Here is a 20,131-nt window from a genome sequence, read left to right as displayed (position 1 = left end):
GTAAGGCTATTTTTATTTACTCATGAGTTGAATGTAAGGAACAATTTTGACATAGTTTATTTGGATTTTGGCAAAGTATTTGACTTGGTCCTCATGAGAGGCTACTGTATAAGTTTGAACAGGTTGGGATTACTGGTAAGATTTTAAGATTGACTGCTGGGTGGTTGCAGTGCAGATGGCACAGGGTTGTGATTAATGGATATTCTTCAGATTGACGTAATGTCAGGCAAACGTTTGGAGTGAACGGACAGGTGAAATGAGGGTTTTTTTTTTTTTTTTTTTTTTTTTTGGCTGATGCTACATAAGTTTGCTTCTTGGAGCACTGTTGTTTCTCATTTTCACAAACGACATAGATGAAGGGATAGAAGGAGTGATGTGCTTTTTTTTTTTTTTTTTTTTTTCTCTCTGAAATAATCAGATTTATTGAGGAGAAACTATTTCAAAACATTCTGCTATATCTTTGCCTTTATGAGGTTCAGATTTTTTTCTTTCCTGCGCTATTTCACCAACACTAAGTTTCACTGGAGCTTACAGGGTAATAGGCATTCTGTATGTTATCAGACACTCTGTCTAAAACACTGATGGATCCAATATCTTTCTATTTCAGAAGATTTAAGAGAAATCAAGTTGGCTTGCCTTCCTAAAATCTACTCATGCACTCCTTCTCGAGGGCAAGCCCTGTTATGTCATTTAGGTGGCAACAAACGTGTAGAGTGGTTCCCTTCAAGATGACTGGTCAACCTGAAGAGGAAAAGACCAAACACTCCAGCACATAACAGCACGACAAAACAAAGCGCCCTCAGTCCCCAGCGGCTTTCATTCCCCCTCTTATGGCAGTGAGAAGATCAGAATGGAAAGCAGAAGGTGCTATGAATCTCCGCAGGGAAACTGAACTTAGCCTGTTACAGCATAAGATCGCTTATTGGTGAAAACAGAATATTAGAGCTGGAAAAGGAATTAGAAAAAAGTGAATTGGAATATCATTGGTTTGGCTGAAACAAGAAGAAGAAATGAATCGCTTATCAAGTGAAAATGTGCTGTACACCAATGGAAACGGTGAAAGGGGCGAAGGTGGAGTTGGCTTTTGGTTCATAAAGATACAAAAAACAACATTTTGGAATTCAAAAGTACAACACCAAGGATGTCAAAGACTACTACTCAGGATTTCTAAGAGGTACAAGCTAAAGGTTATAATGATTTGTGCACCAACATTGAGCCATGATGATGAAGAGGTTGAAGAAATGTACACCAAAATTGAGTCTTATAGATGAGCAGAAACCCATTACACTATAATCAAAGGGTTTTTCAATGCTAATGTTGGAAAGAGACAAAACAGCAGATAAAGGAGAACTATAGGAAAATTATAGATCTTTGAGATAACAGAAGAGGAGAAAAAGCAGTATGTACTGGAACCTAAGAACAAGTTTGAGCTTTTGCAGACTGTTCAGGACCAAGATGTCAACCAGGAATACTACAACTTTCTGAAAGTGATAAAGCCCAAGAAACCTATAAGTAAAAAGAAATCCAAAGATAAAAAAATTAGTAAAGAAACACTTGTCATGATGAACCAAAGACAACAAATGAAGAGCAAAATAAACACTGACAAAGAGAAAATCGAGTATACTGAGTCAGAAACAGACTCGGAGAGAACATAAGATTTATAACCAAAAAAAGTAGAACAAGTATTAAGGGAAAACAAAGGACTTAAATCAGAAGCCATGAGCAGTAATACAGAAAGACAAATGATACTGAAACTGAAGAATAGAAGAGAAGGCATCATTCAAATAGCGGAAGACTATTATAGAGAATTATACAAGGAGCGAGGGAACGATGTCAGTGGTGCGAAAGATGGATCACAAATTAGTAATACATACACGATACCTGATATCCTTCGTGATGAGGTAGAACATGCTCTGAAGAAAATGAAGAATCAGAAAGCCCCGGGGGAAGATGAAGTTACAATAGAGTTGTTAAAATTGGGAGGAAGAGACATGACACAGAAACTGGCAAGATTTTTCACAAAATGCATTAGAAAAAGAGTGACACCTAAGGAGTGGAATAATGCCATCATAGTTTTGCTGCATAAGAAAAGAGATAAATCAGATATTGGAAATTATAGACCAATTAGCTTGTTATCCCACATCTACAAGTTGTTCACAAGGGTCATTACTAACAGATTAGAAAGAATACTTGATGAGAATCAACCAAAAGAGCAAGCTGGCTTTAGGACAGGATTCTCAACTATGAATCACCTTCATGTAATATCACAGCTAATGGAGAAAGCAAATGAATGTAAAAACACCATTATGCCTGGTATTTGTGGATTATGAAAAGGCATTTGGCTCCATACAGCATAAGGCAATGTTTCAGGCACTAGAAAGACAAAGCATAGATAACCCATATATTATAATTTTGAAGAAAATATATGAGGACGCTACCTCCTTTATTAGACTAGATAAAGACGGTAGCCAATTTAAAACAGAGAAAGGAGTTCGACAAGGAGACAGATTATCTGTGAAGTTGTTTACTGCTGCCCCTAAGGAGGCGTTCAGAAGATGACTGGTTGCAGTTTTTTTTTTTTTTAGGAGCATTAGCAACTAAGGCCATACTGCTCCGGGAATATGCGGTGGTCATTCCCTGACCTTTCCGCATCCCCCGTATTTGGTGGTGACGGGCTCGAACCCCGGTCTAATCAAGAAGCGTGTGCTACGCACTGTTGCTCCTTCCCACCTGGCTACGGAGACACCACTGGTTGCAGAAAAGAGTCACTGTGAATGGAGAGTATCTAAACCATTTATAATTTGCAGTTGACATTGTGATCATAAGCCATGATCTCAAAGAATTAGAGGAAAATCTTAATCAGTTATGCAGAGTTAGTAAGGATTTTGGACTAAAGATGAATGTGGCTAAAACAAAAGTAATGATGAACAAGTATGCCACAGAAAGGGATGTAATCATTGAAGGAGCAGTAATTGAAAAGGTGGATTCATATACTTATCTGGGACAAGTCATTAGCTGTAATAATGATAAATGGCTGGAAGTCAAGAGAAGGATAAACTTCGGATTGATAGCATTCAGGAAATAGGGTCACATACTGAGGAGAAATATCCCAATTTGTCTGAAATGTAAAATAATGAACCAATGTATGACCCACCATGACTTCTGGAAGTGAAACTTGGGCAATCACCAAAAGAATGGAAGAGAAGCTGAGAGCCAACCAGGCTATTCAGGTGGGTAAAGTGCCTGCCTGGCAACCCAAAGGTCACAGGTTTGAATCCCATCTCAGGCTTGGATCAGAGTAAAATGCAAAAAAACTTTGGGAGGTGCATTATGGCCACAGAAGCTGATGCGCCAACAACTAACAAAAAAAAAAAAAAAAAAAAAAAAAAAGCTGAGAACAACACAGCGAAGAATGGAACGAATTATATTAGGAATCAGACTATGGTACCCAAGAGGAGCTAGAAGTAGACCTGGAAGACAATGACGGAGATAGAAAGATGAAATTCACAAGTTCATGGGTAACAAGTTGATGGCCATTGCCCAAAAGAGAAGGAACTGGAAAGTTGCTGGAGAGGCCTTCATCCGCCAGTGGATTGAAAATGGATGATGATGATGTTTCATTATGTCTGAACTTAATGATTTGCATATTAGGCTACATTCAAACATTTTACTATAGCCAACATAAGATTTCCCACTTTCGAAGATATCAGTGTTTCCCAGAAGTCACCTATACTGGATCTACCATTCCATTTCTCCTTCAACTATAGTGATGTCCACATGTGGGGTATTTTTTTCTTTTTTCTTTTTTGGCTTGGGCATGGTAAATCATCTTATGGCATTTGATTTTAAACTTTGGATCTTATCTCATTCATTCTGTGATGGGTAAAAGACAATGATAATTATCCATGACCCGTTACAGTGCACATTAATTACAATCAATGTGCAATAGATGACTTTCATCAACCGGTGAAATTTTTGGTTTTTTTTTTTTTTTTAGGAGCATTAGCATTAGAGAATTACAGACGGCAGAAAGGCTATCGGCATGTTAAACTCTGTTCTGTGGAACAAAAATATCCTAAATAAAACAAAGAAACTTATATTCCAAAGATTGTAAAGTCTTCTATTGTATGGAGTGGAAACCTGGACATTGAATAGGCGAGCGGAAAACAAATCGCTCTCCACAGAAATGGATTTTTGGAGACGCTCAGCAGGAACTTCTAGAAGAGACAGAAAACGGAATGAAGACATAAGGGAAAAAATGGAATTGAGAAAGACTATTATTGACACCATCAAAGAAAAGCATCTAACATGGTATGGACATGTAAAACGGATGCAAGAAAACAGATATACAAAGGCTATCCTGGAATGGATACCTCTTGGAAGAAGGAGAAGAGGAGGACATGGATGGATGGAGTACGGGAAGACCTAGGAGGACATGGATGGATGGAGTATGGGAGTACATGACAGCCCGAGGCTTAACCGACCAAGATACCTTGAACCACACTTTATGGCGGAAAAAAATTCCTAACAAGAAATAACTTGTAGGCTGAGGAAACTCATTGTAAATGGAAACACTCCTCTTGAAGAAAGAGCATTAGCAACTAAGGCCATATTGCTCCGGTGCAGTGGTCATTCCCTGACCTTTCCGCATCCCTCCGTATTTGGTGGTGACAGGCTCGAACCCCGGTCTAATCAAGAAGCGTGTGCTATGCACTGCTGCTCCTTCCCACCTGGCTACGGAGGCACCAACCGGTGAAACACCACCACTTTGCTTATTGGAGGCTTGAAGTGGTGAAACCCATGTTTAGTCTCTAGAGAAAAGTTTCTGGCATCCCCCTTCCCCCATACTTCTCCTTCAACCAATGCACGGTACTAAGTACTATAGGTTTTGATACCTTTGGTGTTTGGGGTTTTCATATAAAAAATAAATAAATAAGTAAAAAAAAAATAAACATATATTTTATTATGCATATAAAATGTTTATAAAATTAAAAACCTTATATACTAGTACGTAACATTTAGGCCATATTAATATATTGGTAACATCATACTGCATATTAATTATCACAGAAACAGAGAAACCTTGATTTTCCTTTCCAACTACATAGTTGACCCTTGAAAAAGTCACCTAGGTTGAAAGTGTGCAATGTTACATATCTTGTATATTATCTTGTTTATATATATTCTTTAAAAATCTGAAATAAATTTATATACTTGTACTCCATAGATTTAATTATGTATGTCCATTAGTTATTCACTAATTCACCAAAACAAATACTGTACATATAATCTAATATAAGATACTTTATATATACATATAGTCAAGGCTTTTTTTGTGACAGTACGCAACGGTACGGCATACTGGCACCTTTTTTACACCGTGCCAGCACGGGTGACATCCACAGCTGGCACGCAGCAGATGTCAGCCATGCCAGCTGCTTCCATCTATTAAGGAGATCAAGTGACAATGGGCGGAGTCAGCACCCATCAATCACGGCCGTATCGCTAGCAGTCTGGAAGGGGTAACCGTTTCTGAATTTGACCAAAACTTCATTATGAAATTTTTTTTACTTGGTACTTACCGTATTTTTACATTTTACTTATTATTTTTTATTTATTCAATAAGACTCATCTTTGACTTATTTTTTATATACTTGCATAATAAATTTATGCTTAATAAACTGTGTTAATAAAATTAATGGTCGAGATTCAGTATCGGATACGGCGTTCCCACTGCTAGCGATACGGCCGTGATTGACGGGTGCTGACTCCGCCCAGTGTCACATGATCTCCTTAACAGACGGAAGTAGCTGACATGGCTGACACCCACTGCGTGTCATCTGTGTCACCCATGCCGGCACGGGTGACTCAATTTTTTCTGATAGCAAAGAATGAGTACCGGCACCTATTTTTTTACAAAAAAAGCACTGCATATAGTACACTGGAGTACATACATATAGTACATACTGGTGTACTATATGTATATATAGTACACCAGTATAAAACTTAAGGATCAACACTATTTCTAAAGGTTACAACCAGAAAATCAAAAGAAACAGCCTGTGGCGATTTGCATAACCGTGGCCGTTCAGTATAAAGCTGGTGCACATGCAAAAATTTGAATTGTGATGAGAGGGATCACATAAACAGATAAAAGCAGCAGTTCAGCAGTATGTGCAAATTACTGAATGGTGAGCACAATTGTTACAGACAACGAAATGGCCAGTAGACAACACTGGATGACTTTACCCGGGGTCAAATAATTAGGAAGGTTGAAGTGCAAGGAGTGTGACTGCAGAGTTCAGTATTGCCCATAGCATCATCTCACATGCATGGTCAGCCTTCAGAACGACAGGTTTGGCTGTTCAAAGGATCAGTGGTGGTCGTCCACGAAAAATAATGCCCAATGATGACTGCTATATACTCCTACAGGCCAAGAGTGACCGACACCAAACAGCGGGATCCAATACAAACCAGTTGACATCACGGTTTACTGTGGACAGGCAACTCCACAAAGGTGGACTGTTTGTCCGACAGCCAGCACACTGTGTCCCTTTAACACCTGTCCATCAGAGACACTGTTTACAGTGGGGCATCGAACACTAGGACTGGACAGCAGCACAATGAGGTAAGCCACTCTTTACTGATGAGAGTAGATGATTCAGTCTCAGCAGTGATTCTGGACATCAGCTAATCTGGCGAGAGGTTGGCACACAGTATCACCCCACAAACATCACTGAAAGGGATCAATATGGCGGCCGAGGTGTTCTCGTCTGGGAAGGCGTTATTTTGGATGGATGTGCACAACTCCAGATACTGGAAGGCAGTACTGTAAGCAGTGCATGCTACTGTAGTGAGGTAATCCTTCCCCACGTGTGTCTGTTCCAAGGTGCCATTGGCCCCCGAGTTCGTGTTTATGGATCATAACACCACACCCCATCGCACTGCAGCTGTTGAAATGCTTTTGGAAAGTGAGGACATTGTTCGTATGGATTGGCCTTCCCATTCTTCCAATCTAAATCCCATTGAACACATATGGGATGATCTGGGGAGACGCCTAGTGGCACGTCCACACCCACCAGAAAATGTTCACCAGCTGAAGATGGCACTGACAGAGAAATGGACGATGTTACTGCAAGAACTTATCAACAACATTGTTCTAAGTATGGACAGGCAGTGCAAAGCCTGCATCGACATTAGGGATGACCATATCTCCTACTGAGGACCACCTCTTCCCTTTGCTCCATCTTTGGCAGTGATGCATTTGTATCATGGCAGCCAGTTCTATGTTGCCATTTTTGAATAAAATCCCTCTGTACCGTTTTGTTTCCATTGTTGTGTTGGTGTTGTTTCCTTCATCATTTCTGTACTCCAAAGGTTCCTTTGGTATGCTTTTCCAATATCCAGACCACTCCTATGAGAAGCTACAGGTGAAAACTAAACTGGTCCTCAAGTTTTGCACACTAGTATATCTTATGTAGTGATATATCATGTAATTTGAATCTGGTGCAATCCAGGGGTCACCACTAAATTTAATTAATTGGCACTGTTGTAAATTTAAATTATTTGGTATTTTTATTAAATTAGCATTTCTTCTAAATTACATTAAGAGTGTATTCCTCCTGCAACACCCTTTATATTGATTTATTTCCCTCCCCCACTTTGTTTGTTGCTGTGTTATATACTGGTTTACTTCCTATTCATCACTTTACTTGCCATATAACTGACATATTTTTTTATTTATACTTAAATTACATATATACATTGATACATACTGGTACTGTTTTAAAAACACACAAAAAAATATTATCATTTTTCCTCCAGTGGATATGTGACAAAATCAGATTTTTCTTGAAAAATGGCAATATATTTCTTAAAATATATGAACAACTATGTCATTAATTCTGGTATTTAAAGGAAAGAATGGAAAAAAAACTTCTGTAATACCTATATCAAAAAAAAGAAAAAAATAAAGAAAAATTACATTTTGTACACCAAACAGATCAAGTGTTTTATGGATATTCTTTTTCCAGTTAAAAATAATCACTAATGCACTAACACTGAAGATTAAACTGGAGAAGCCGTAAAATTCAGTGATGTAATCTAAACAATTATTAATTTTATCTCTTTATTTTATTGTTGCTGCATTGAGTCAACACCAGCATGCTCCATTGAAGATTTCTTCAGTCTGTAATGGAATTCGAACTGAGACCTCTCCAAATTAGTATAAAGTGACAACTCCCTATGCTATCAAAACAGATTTGACTGAGAGTCAAAAACTAAAATAACATATAGCATTACACCAATATATAGCTGTATTTAGTTCAATAATAAAGAGCAAATCAAAAGATTTCTTAGTTATTGAGCTTGTTCATGCATACAAACAAAAAAAAGTTTACAAAATACAGTTTTAACCTTACCTTGGGGAGAAATACATGTGAAATTGTGCGTAACTTCATTTAATCTGTCTGCAGTTCGCATTATTACAGGAAAATTTTCGGGAGAATACTGCTGTGTATGAATACAGCAGACGGATTCATGATTCTGAGGCCGATGATACTGAGAACTAAGGGCTTCACCTGGTTTTAGCCTTTCTAGTTTCTGTAGCAACTTTTGTGAAGGGCAAGAAAGGTGCACTCTTCTTCCTTCTTTTCCTTTTGTTATGGTAAGGTTTACTATCTGTTTAAACCAACAAATGTATATAGTAGATATTCAGGTAAATAAACTAATCATTTATATTTTTATCCCTTTCACCAGGTTTCTAAGCCATTTTATGCACACAACCTGCAGTAAATTTTTACGAGGAACTTGGAAGTTCATAAAAACTAGAAAACTATATACATAAAACACTTCTAAATAACATTTTTTTCTGTTTTCATTTTAAACTTAAATATTACAGGAGAATTTGTCAACAAAAAAAAAAAAAAAAAAAAAAAGAAAGAAAGAAATCAAAATATCATTAAAAAAAGGCTGGAAGAAACTAATTCAATTCGACAATATGAAAGTTGTAAAATTGCTAGAGAAACTACTGCAGTAAAAAGTCGATTAATTGGTCTAATTCTTTCTACCATTTATTCAAACTAACCAATTTCCCAACACAAGATGGATGTTTGTTTCAACAATCAACTACCCTTTGGGTGAAAGCAAATTTCCACACATCTATCCTGCAACCATCCTTCCTCTCAATTCAAATTGTATGCCCTTATATGTGTTGTGTTTGCTACTGTAAAGATGCCATCAATATTAAGCTTACTCAATCCATTTAGAGCCTAAAACACCTCAAAACTTAGTTTAAAGATGTTGCAATTTACAGAACCAGTATTTCTTGGGAAGAGTATTCTTTGTTCCCCTCACTATTCATGTTGCTCTTTTCTGCGTCCTCAACAGACTACAATCCTTCCTAAAATTAGGCTTTTAGACCTGTATCCAAATACTCAAGAGGTCTTACAATTGCCTCACAGGAGAGTTTGAACACTTTCAGTTCATAGAGACTGTCCCCAAATTCAAAGATGTTCTTATACTAATGGCTAAAGATTTGCTTACCTCCTTTGCTACCTCTCTTAATAGAATTGGATACACCCAACTGTTCAGATTGCTTTATTTACTTTTAGCTTCAACAATTTCCTTTTCACTTTCTTCTCAATTATTACAAAATCATATAGCTCCCAACTTTAACTCAGGAACTTTAATCCTTTTCTATGTACTTTCCATGTACAGTAACACATTTCTCCCACCTACGGATCAGTTGTTTAATGCCTTGATCATAGAAGTCTGCACTTTTTGCCTGAAACCACAATTCCATCTCATTGATGACTTCCTGAGACGAATCAAAACAGATCATACTGGTACACCCAGCATTCGTCATTTGTCACCAACCGATCAAAAAAGTTCTCACCATCTGCATTACACAAATCCAACAGTTGGCGAGAACATTGTATTCGACATTGCTTCTGCAAAGGCATCAGCAACCTTGGAACCCATTGTGCGGAGACTTTAGACATGTGCAGATGGTCATGAAAAGTGCTGCGGACAGACCCATAATTAATTCCCACTGCATTTGCGATGAAATGAATTGTCACATATCTGTCACTCAGCACCAGCTGCTCAACCTTTGCAACCGTCTCACTGTCTGTAGATGTTAATGGCCTTCCTTCTCTTGGCTAATCAAAGACTCTTGTATGGCTGCACTCGAACTGCCATTTCCACATTTTTAGTGTCATAGGATGGACAATTCTGCCCATACACAGCTTTCATTTCTTTGTCAATTTCCTGAGCTTTCTTGCCCTGCAAATGCAGGAACTTGATCACTGCTTGTTACTCCACTTTGTCAACCATAGTGTCCTTCCTCAGATTCCAGGCTCCTCCTCTAGTGTATTATACCTATGAGAATGAGATTTCACATGTTAGTTATTGAATGCGTATTACTAAATATACAACTTATATTAAAAACAGCATCTTCCTACGGATGTTTTATCTAGGTCAGGGTACGAACTTTTTGATACCCCCCCCCTCGTAGTTATGTCATTCGTATCTGGAGGGCAAATATGGTTCATCCATTTCCTTCCATGCTAATCTACACTAACTTACCTGAGAGCCTCCACTTTCAAATTTGCAACTGATAACATCACTTTTAAATTCTTTTCACTTAAATAAATATCTGTCAATCTGCTGAGCCAGGCAAATACATAAATGACTGGGGCCAACATGCCCATTAAACCAGAGGCCAGAAGTTTTACATCAGATCCCAATTATGCATAAATAATAATAGTTAATAAAAAAATAAAAAAAAAAAAAAAGGTGGCTAGCATGGTATAAACAAATTCCATGCAGTATTTGGTGGTCTACAGAGAATAAGAACATATCAAAATTGAGTTGCTGAAAAACTGGGGGAAGAGAGAGATTAAATATGGCATTCATCTAATACTCCTGGGAAAAAAATGCTGGCCAACCTTATCCTAAAATGAAAGGGCCTGGCATGCATTTGATAAGAGTTTGGAAACTATCTGTAAAGATTTAATGTGAAGCAACTTCTTGAGAAGAATCTAATTTAAGTTCTCAATCATTATAGTGTGAGAAATAGCTACATTCATGGCTAGTTTCTAGATTAGCCATGAACATATTACGCCAGGAGAAGAATCTTAACGTGGGAGAGTGTAGCAGTTGACAATACTTCTGCAGAATATAAGACAGGAAAAAACATAAGTTCTTATATAGTGAAAAATAGTAACTGAGTTGTAGACATGAAGGAGCTTCTTATCTAAAAGACAGATCTTACAAAGAGAGAAATTTAAGAAAGTTGATGTGATATTAAAAAAATAAATAAATAACTTTAGTATCAAAGAGTACAAAGATTTTTATTCAACTGGGAACATATAGGATTAAATGGGCAGGTTATCATGTAGAGAGAGACAAGGGCACACATATTACAATTACAACTTTGTATTATTAGTAGTAGCAGTGACATCTGATGAAAGAAAATAAACTTATAAAGCACTTCCCCCCCCCCCAAAAAAAAAAAGAAACTTCCCACATCACTTGTCTAATCACCCAACAGATGAAAGCAGATGGAAGTTTAATCCAACAGTCAACCATCCACTTGTTGAAGGCAAACCTCTGCACATCTATCCTACAACCTTCTTCCCTCAATTTGAACACGTGCCTCCTTGCACTTGTAGTCTGAGCAAGAGGAAGAATGCCATCTGAGCCTGCTCAATGCACTCAAAGACTTAAACACCTCAATCAGATCACCTCGTGATCTGATTGAGGTGTCTAGTCTCCAAATGCTATAATTTTCTGAACTGAAGCCTTTCTTGTTAAACCCACCAATTTGTTCCCCTCCACCAATCTCCCTTCTCTGCACCCATTCCAGCAGATCTATATTCTTCCTAAAATGAGGCCTCCAGTGCCATTATGCATTAGTACTCAAGATAGAGATTAACCACTGCTTTGTAGAATGGGATAATCATCTCCTTATCCCTGCTAGTAAAGTTTCTGTGTATCACAGACAAAACTTCATGAGCTGTCCTGGCACTTTCTGCATTGCTATGGAACCTGATATCTGACTACACAATTACCCCCAGTTCATTTACATTTTCCTCTACCTTCGGTATAGTACCACACAGCTGGTACATTAATCTGAAATTACTGCTACCCAAATGCAGTACCTTGCATTTGTCAATGTTAAACTTCAATTTAATTTAAATTTAAACTAATTTCAATTTAAACTTCAATTTAACATTGACAAATGCAAGATGGTCCTGCCATTTCTCAGCCAATCGGTCTATTTCTTCCAGATTTGTTGCACTAGCTTACCTTTATTACTGTCATTAATCACCCTGCCACCTTTGTATAGTCCTGCAAACTTAGGCATTAAGCTTAATATACCTTCATCAATATCATTAATAAATATAAAATACAGCAATGGGCCTGCACTCAAACCCAAGGGACTCCACTAATAACATTTGTCCATGAAGAGCAGTATCCATTAACACATTCGCTGCCAATCACGCACCAGTGTGGCATGTGGCATCATTACCCAGTAGCCAATCATGCGCGGGATTCATTAGACTTTTGTATGAAGTTGTCAACTTCAGTTGGCATTGTGTTTCTGCTGTGTATAGTTGTTTCGGCGTCAAGGAAAGGGTGTAAACTATATGTAGTTCTACATGGTGTTGAACATTTTGTTACGTGACGTGCGGAAAAGCCTTGTAATGCGAGTTATGCAGATGACAGTTTAGCATGCCAGTCGCGCCCAAAAAGAAGAAAAGTGCAATATAAAAAATCCCTTACAGATGAAGAAATTGCAAAAATGTTGGAGGATTTATCTGACGTATATCCAAGTGATGTCAGTTACGATGATAACGAAGATTTTATCCCTCCAAAGGACGCTTCGGATTCAGAAAGTGTAGATGAAGAAGATATTGTGGAAGAGTCATTGTGAAAACGTCATGTGGGAAAATGACGTAACATTGTTGAAACAGTTTTGTTTCACAAAATCCAAGTCTCTGCTGCAACCCGTGTCAGGTGACAATCCTATAGATTACTTTTGTCATTTATTGACCGACAATATCTCGGATGAAATAATTACACAAACAAATGTTTATGCTCATGAAATACTTCTTCCCCGAGAAAATAAAGAACATTTTCGAATAAATGCATGGAAGGACACCACTAGAGGTGAAATGCTGGTATTTTTAGGATTAATTTTACATATGGGAACCATTCGACTGAACCGCATACAAGATTATTGGAAAACAGATAAGCTGTTCAGATTACATGTGTTCGCAGATAACATGAGCAGGAATCGTTTCTTATTATTACTGCGGGCCTTGCATTTTGCAAAAAATCCAGAAAAGAAAGAGGTATGTCCACGGGATCGCCTATATAACATTCAAAAAATGGTGAATCTGTTCAATGCACGAATGTCGGAAATATATTATCTAGGACGTGAGATTAGCTTAGATGAGTCTATGATATTGTGGCGTGGAAGGCTTGTTTTTCGACAGTACATTAAAAACAAACGCCATAAGTACGGCATCAAGTTATATATGATCACAACGCCTACTGTCATGGTTATCAAATGTCAAGTATATGCCGGTATATTGGATGATTCTGGTGGAAAAGGACATGCACAAAAAGTCGTCATGAACTTACTTGATGGGGTGTTAGATGTCGGGCATAGCATATTTATGGACAATTATTACAACAGCTACGAACTCGCTAAGTGTCTCGCTGACAGACAAACCCACTACTGGGACAATCAGAAGTAATAGAAAAACATTTCCGAAAGAGGTTCGAGAAAAAAAACTGAAGAAAGGGGAAACTTTATCAAGGTGTGCCCGTGGTGTAATGATTGCTAAGTGGAAGGACAGAAGAGATGTCAGTTACATATCTACAGAATACCAAAATGATATGGTGGAAATGCAGACCTAACGAGGCGAACTGAAATCAAAACCATTGCCTATAATTGAGTATAATAGGTTTACGTCAGGCATTGACAAGCAAGATCAAACGCCTGCCTATTGTCCTTGCGAAAGGAAAACCATTAGGTGACCTACAAAAATATTTATGCATATTTTGCAACTAATAATGATCAATGCACACCATATCTATAATAAATATTCATATAACAAGGTGCAACTTTATTACTTCCGTTTATCAGTGATCAGATCTTTATTGAAACAGCCATCGATCTCCCTCATACTGTGCTTGATGTACCTGAACTGGAACATGTGCTCAAACCACGGGAAGAAAGAAAAGGTGGAAAGATATTGAGGAAGCAATGCAAACGTTGCTAAAAGGAAACGTAAGGATACAATCTATATCTGCAGTGTTTGTGAAGGATCACTCGGCTATTGCTTTGATCCTTCGATGTCGGCTCTTCCTATCATTGTGAAGCAGAATTCGCCAAGCGTTGGATTGTTCACCCACTAATTTGGGGCCGAAACGACCTCAACCTATTCTCAAACTTTAAATGGGTGAGAAGTCCGGCTTGCTTGACTCGAAGCCCGGACGAAAGGATGTGAGTGCCCAGTGGGCCACTTTTGGTAAGCAGAACTGGCGCTGTGGGATGAACATTATACATAAGTAATATTCTTACACATAGTATTTGTATTCTGTATTGGTTCGGTATGAAATAAAACGTATTTCTTAATGTTACCATGTTTTTTGTTTTATTATTTACATACTATGTTATTATGTTTTTGTGTCACGCGCCAGCACGTGATGCGGCATTTAAAGCCAAATTTGAATTCCAGTGCCTATCACGCACTGGCGCGTGAATCTCAAAATCTTTTGGAAACTGCTTATACAACACTTGAATTTTGATATGGTATACCTAACCATCCCTTATTACCAATTTTCAAGCTTTTTCGTTATGGAAACACAGTCGGCTTCTGGCGACAGTCTCCTCCTTCTGTGCTGCGCTATTGACGATGGCATGCTGACTCATGACCGGCAGCGAACGTGTTAATAACAACCCTCCCACTGAACAATCCCTTTAACCATAGCATAAACTGTCTTTAATGCCACACTGCTCAAATTTCTACAGCAGTCTTTTATGTGCAACAGTATCAAAAGCATTCCTGAATCCTAAGTATATTATATCAAAATTATTTTTTGTATCTAGTTCCTTTGTCACTGCATCATAGTGTCCAATACATTTGGTCAGACAGGACTGCCCCTTAATAGATATACACTGTGACTAAAGTACAACTGCATTCCTGTCTAGATGGTTCTGCATTACTTGTTTATCCAGAGAATCCATTATTTTCCCAGGAACAGGAGTGAAGCAAACAGGTCTGTAATTACTTGTGTCAACTTTTGATCCCACTTTGTGAATTGTGGATACATTCACACCCTTCCAGTCCATAGGTACTGCCCCTGAATCCAAAGTTGCTCTCACAATTATGGCTAAGGTTTTGCTTACCTCTTTTGCTGCCTACCTTAATATAATTTGATAAATGCCCTCCACCCTAGGCACTTTTTATGCTAAACTTCAACAATTTCTCTTCCACTTTGCTCACAGTTATCACAAAATCATTTAGTCCCTTGTTAGATTTTGATGTGGACAGGGACAGAACTCCTTAAGAACTCCTCCATATACAGCGCTTGCTGTATATGGAGTCTCAAGGATCGTCACTGTCTTAAAGGTTTTCCCTGTATTCTAGCAGCTTATTTTCAGCATATTTCTTATTTCTTATTCAGCTTATTTCTTGTCAAATATGGATCCAGTATAAGCAAACAGGTAAGTTCAAAGAGGTAAGTGCAGTTATTTATTTCTTTATTCAGCTTCTATTGAGATCTGGGCTTTTAAACCCACTGGCTACAATGGTGCTAATGCTCAATGTAACAATAATGGTTGCCATTATTGTTACATTGAGGTTATCTGCTTTTTTAGCAGAACATTCTTTTCATGCTAATGTGTTCCTACTTGTTGAGTTTAGCATTGAAATTGACATAGTTAAGCACAAAACACGTTCTAATATGTGTAGTGAATACAGATTTGATTCACATTTTGTAATATTTGATAGTGTTACTTATGCTACAAAATCAATGGGAATTCCCCCACGCCCCACATGCGAAGTTAGTATACAGGGTTCAGAAGCACAAACAGAAGGAACATATACTGTGCATGATAGTATAGGAACAAATAAACTCTTGATAGGAACAAATAAATTAACTATACATTTGCACCCCAAGATGTCCACAAATCAACGCATCAAAAAGGTAAGGATAACAAAAACAATGAAACTGGAAAAGTGACCACAGATTCTGAGCCCAAAACTTAGAATCTGAAACCTGCAGATTTTCTCACATTAACAAACATTGATAATGACACTCAGTCAACTTCTGAAGATGAGTTTAACAAGCCTGAATCAGTTTCCAGCAAAAAACAGTAGAGCTAAAACCAGGTCTAAAACAGAGTCCTCCCCACCAAACTAGTCTAACCTGACAATATGATTAACCCAATACTGAAAATTACATTCAAGACAAAGGAGAGACCTTCCAGACAGCCAGTTCTGCCTTGAAGCAAATTCAAATTATTTCAGTGAAGCTACAACAGGAAAAACTAACAGCAGAACATACAAAAAGGATCACTGCCCCTGTGAGAAGAAAAATAATAGAAATGTGGTTAAAACTGGAGACGATAATCACACACCTACCTATTGTAAATGAGTCTTAAAAGTTAAGATAGAGAAGCAGGAAAAAGAATGTGAAACTCATTAAAAAACAAAGTTCTGGTCCCACGGGAACTAACAGTTGTTGGTGACTCTATTGTCAGGGGAAACGGGGAACATGATATGTAAAAAGGATAGGTGGAACAGGACCAGGGTATGTCTGCCAGGGGCAAAGGTTGATGATGTTTTAAAGCAGATATCATCTTTTAAGGACACAAAAGGTGATATTGTTGTACACATTGGCACTAATGATATTAAGAGTAAGAGACTGGTGGAATTACTTAACAAGTACAGGTCACTGTTGAAAAAAAATCTGTGTATTAGGGTTGAATTTGAAAGTGTCTGCAATAGGAGGGAGTATATGATGAGAGCCTTGTCGATCAATTCGGCCTTAGAAAAATTGCGTAAGGCTCAAAAGGCAGAAAAATTTATTTCAGCCAGGTCTATACTTGTTAACAGGAGAGACTGCTTCTACAGGGATTGGATACACTTAAATAGAAACGGTGCAAGACTATTTGCTGATGCTATCGAGGCAGTGTTAGACAGGTCGGAAAATTGCTAGCTTGGAGGGAATACAAGGACTATAGATTAACAGTAGCCACTGGCAGAGGTGAAAGTCATTCTTGCACTGCTTCTACTGGAATGAGCAGCAGCCTGGAAAACACGGTGCAAGGTATTTCAGAGACTGCTGGGAGTCATTGCAGTACAGGTAAACACATGGGTTGTGTTAGAGTAGCTAAGAATAGGAACAAGTGCAGGTATACTTGTGTATACATCAATGCTAGGAGTTTGGTAAATAAATTTGATGAATTTGAGGTGTTGCTCAAAACATCAAAGGCAGATATTGTTGGGATATCTGACACCATATCTCTGATATTGTTGGGATATCAGAGACGTGGTGTCGCACAGATATAAGGAATTCAGAACTGGAATTTGGGGAGTACAATGTGTACAGGAAGGATAGACAGGATAGGAAAGGAGGAGGGGTTATGCTATTAGTTAAGAAACACAGAAAATCCAAGGAAGTGCACTGTTGAGTCAGTTTGGCAAAACATAACCATTCGGAGATCAAAATCAAGAGTAGCAGTGTGTTATAGGCCAAATGACTCTGATGAGTATAATAAACAAGTGTACAGGGAAATAGAGTGGGCCAGTAAATCAGAGAGCCTTATAATGGGGGATTTTAATTACCCGGATATTCACTGGAATTTGTAGGTTGTGGGCCAGTAAATCAGAGTCTTATAATGGGGGATTTTAATTTCCCGGATATACACTGGAATTTGTAGGTTGGTCACACACACTAGCAAGGCTTTTGTGGATTTATTCAATCATTGTTTTCTACATCAGCATGTTCGAAGGCAACTAGAAGGAGTAATACTCTTGATCTGATTATCAGTAGTGATTCTTCATGCATTAAGAATCTGCAGACAAAGGAACCACTAGTTGGCAGTGATCACAGTGTACTAAAGTGGGATTTACTTAAAGAGGTAACTACCATCATGGGTAAAGGGAAGGGTTTTTGCTTTCGTAAAGGCGATTACGGGGGTCTGAGACAGAATTTAAATTCTATACAGTGGGACCAACTGATGATGTTACCAACAGAAAATTCAAAATGGGAAGCATTCAAAGAATATATCTTGAAAGCTACTAGGCTTTATATACCAACTAACAAATATTTTCAAGGTTTAGGCAAGCAAAGGCAGATTATAAGAAATCTTTAGCAAAGGATGAAAAGAAAAACAGAAAAGAGTTCTTTTTCTATGTAAATTCTAGAAGGAAAGGGATGAATCAGATTAGTCCACGGGATATTGATGGTTCAACCATTCATGATCCTCCTCAGGTGGCTAACAAACTAAATGAGTATTTTGCATCTGCATTCACGCACGAGGAGTTATTCAGGGAGAGGAATGCCAGAGGTGAATCGAAGTCTGGCAGTAATCTAGATGATTTTGTAATAACTGATAGAAAAGTGGAGGAGAAATTGTTGAAGATAAACATAAAAAAGGCACCCGGGGTGGATGGGATATATCCAGTTATATTAAAGGAGGCATCAAAGGAAGTAAGCAAACTGTTAGCCATAATTATGAGAGCTTCCTTGGACTCAGGGGAGGTACCCATGGTCTAGAGATCTGCAAATGTGACCCAAATTCACAAAGGAGGATCAAAGGGCGACAAAAGTAATTAGAGATCTGTTAGTTTAACTTCTGTTCCAGAAAAATTAATGGAGGCACTGGTTAAAGAAGCACTGCAGGATCATCTAGAGAAGACTTTAGTTATTGCTCGGACACAGCATCGTTTTGCTAAGCGAAAGCCTTTCCAGAACAATTTGATTGGATACTATGATGTGGTCACAAAGGAACTAGATGAGGAACTAGATGCAGAGAATAACTTTGATATCATATATCTGGATCTTTTGATGAAAGGCTTTTGATACTGTTGCACAGAGAAGACTGCTGCACAAATTGGAGGCAAATTGCTGCTATGGATAAGGGGATGGTTGGGTGGGAGAAGACAGAGAAGGGTAATCAATGGATACTGCTCCTCGTGGAATAATGTTATTAGTGGAGTCCCTCAGGGTTCAGTGTTGGGTCCATTGTTGTTTTCTGTTTTTATAAATGATATTGATGATAGTATATCAAGCTTAATGTCCAAGTTTGCAGACAATACAAAGGTTGGCAGGGTTGTTAAGGACACTAATGACAGTACATTGCTGTAACAGGATCTAGAAAAGTTGAGCAGATGGGCTGAGAGGTGGCAAATGAAGTTTAACATTGACAAATGTAAAGTACTACATATGGGAAGCAGTAACCCCCAGAGTAACGTATCAACTCGGAGGTACTACTCTGACAGTGGTAGAGAATGAGAAGTACCTGGGGATAATTGTGCAGGCAGATATGAAGTTTTCTGAGCAGTGCAGATGGTCTGCAAGAGTAGCTCATGGTATCTTGTCAATGATATGCAGGAATTTTTCTAGCAGGGATAAGGAGGTGATTATCCCCTCGTATAAGGCAATCCTTGTATAAGGAAATTAGGCCACACCTTTAGTACTGTATACAGGTCTGGAGGCCTCATTTTAAGAAGGATATAGAGCTGTTGGAACGAGTACAGAGAAGGGCAACAAGATTAGTGAATGGAACGAAGGGCTGTTCTTATGAAGAAAGGCTTAAGTTTTGCAGATTACAGTGTCTGGAGACTAGGCACTTGCGAGGTGATCTGAGTGACATGTATAAAGCCTTGAATGGTTGGAGCATGCTCAGCACTGATAGGATTCTTCCTCTTGCTCAGAATAATCACCTGAGAGAGCATAAATTCAAATTGAGGAAAGACAGTTGTAGGACAGATGTGCAGAAGTTTGCCTTTAGCCAGAGGGTAGTTGGTTGATGGAACAGACTTCCATCTTTTGTTGTGGAAGTTGATAGCCTAAATAAATTTAAGGCTGAGCTGGACAGGTA

General features: G+C 38.2%; 1 protein-coding gene across 1 annotated transcript in view; it reads right to left on the bottom strand.

Moving 5' to 3' along the window:
* Nucleotides 1-20,131, bottom strand: part of LOC150083237 (tudor domain-containing protein 1-like) — a 657,806-nt gene that overhangs the window by 420,619 nt on the left and 217,056 nt on the right. The window contains exon 8 of the mRNA XM_090378447.1: nucleotides 8,421-8,679. Within this exon, the coding sequence (XP_090234573.1) occupies nucleotides 8,421-8,679 (259 nt within the window). The remainder of the gene's footprint in view (nucleotides 1-8,420; nucleotides 8,680-20,131) is intronic.

This window comes from Mastigoproctus giganteus, chromosome 7, assembly GCF_048544385.1.
Source record: "Mastigoproctus giganteus isolate SK-2022 chromosome 7, ASM4854438v1, whole genome shotgun sequence".
NCBI lineage: Eukaryota > Metazoa > Arthropoda > Arachnida > Uropygi > Thelyphonidae > Mastigoproctus > Mastigoproctus giganteus.
This window is presented reverse-complemented; position numbering and strand designations above follow the sequence as displayed.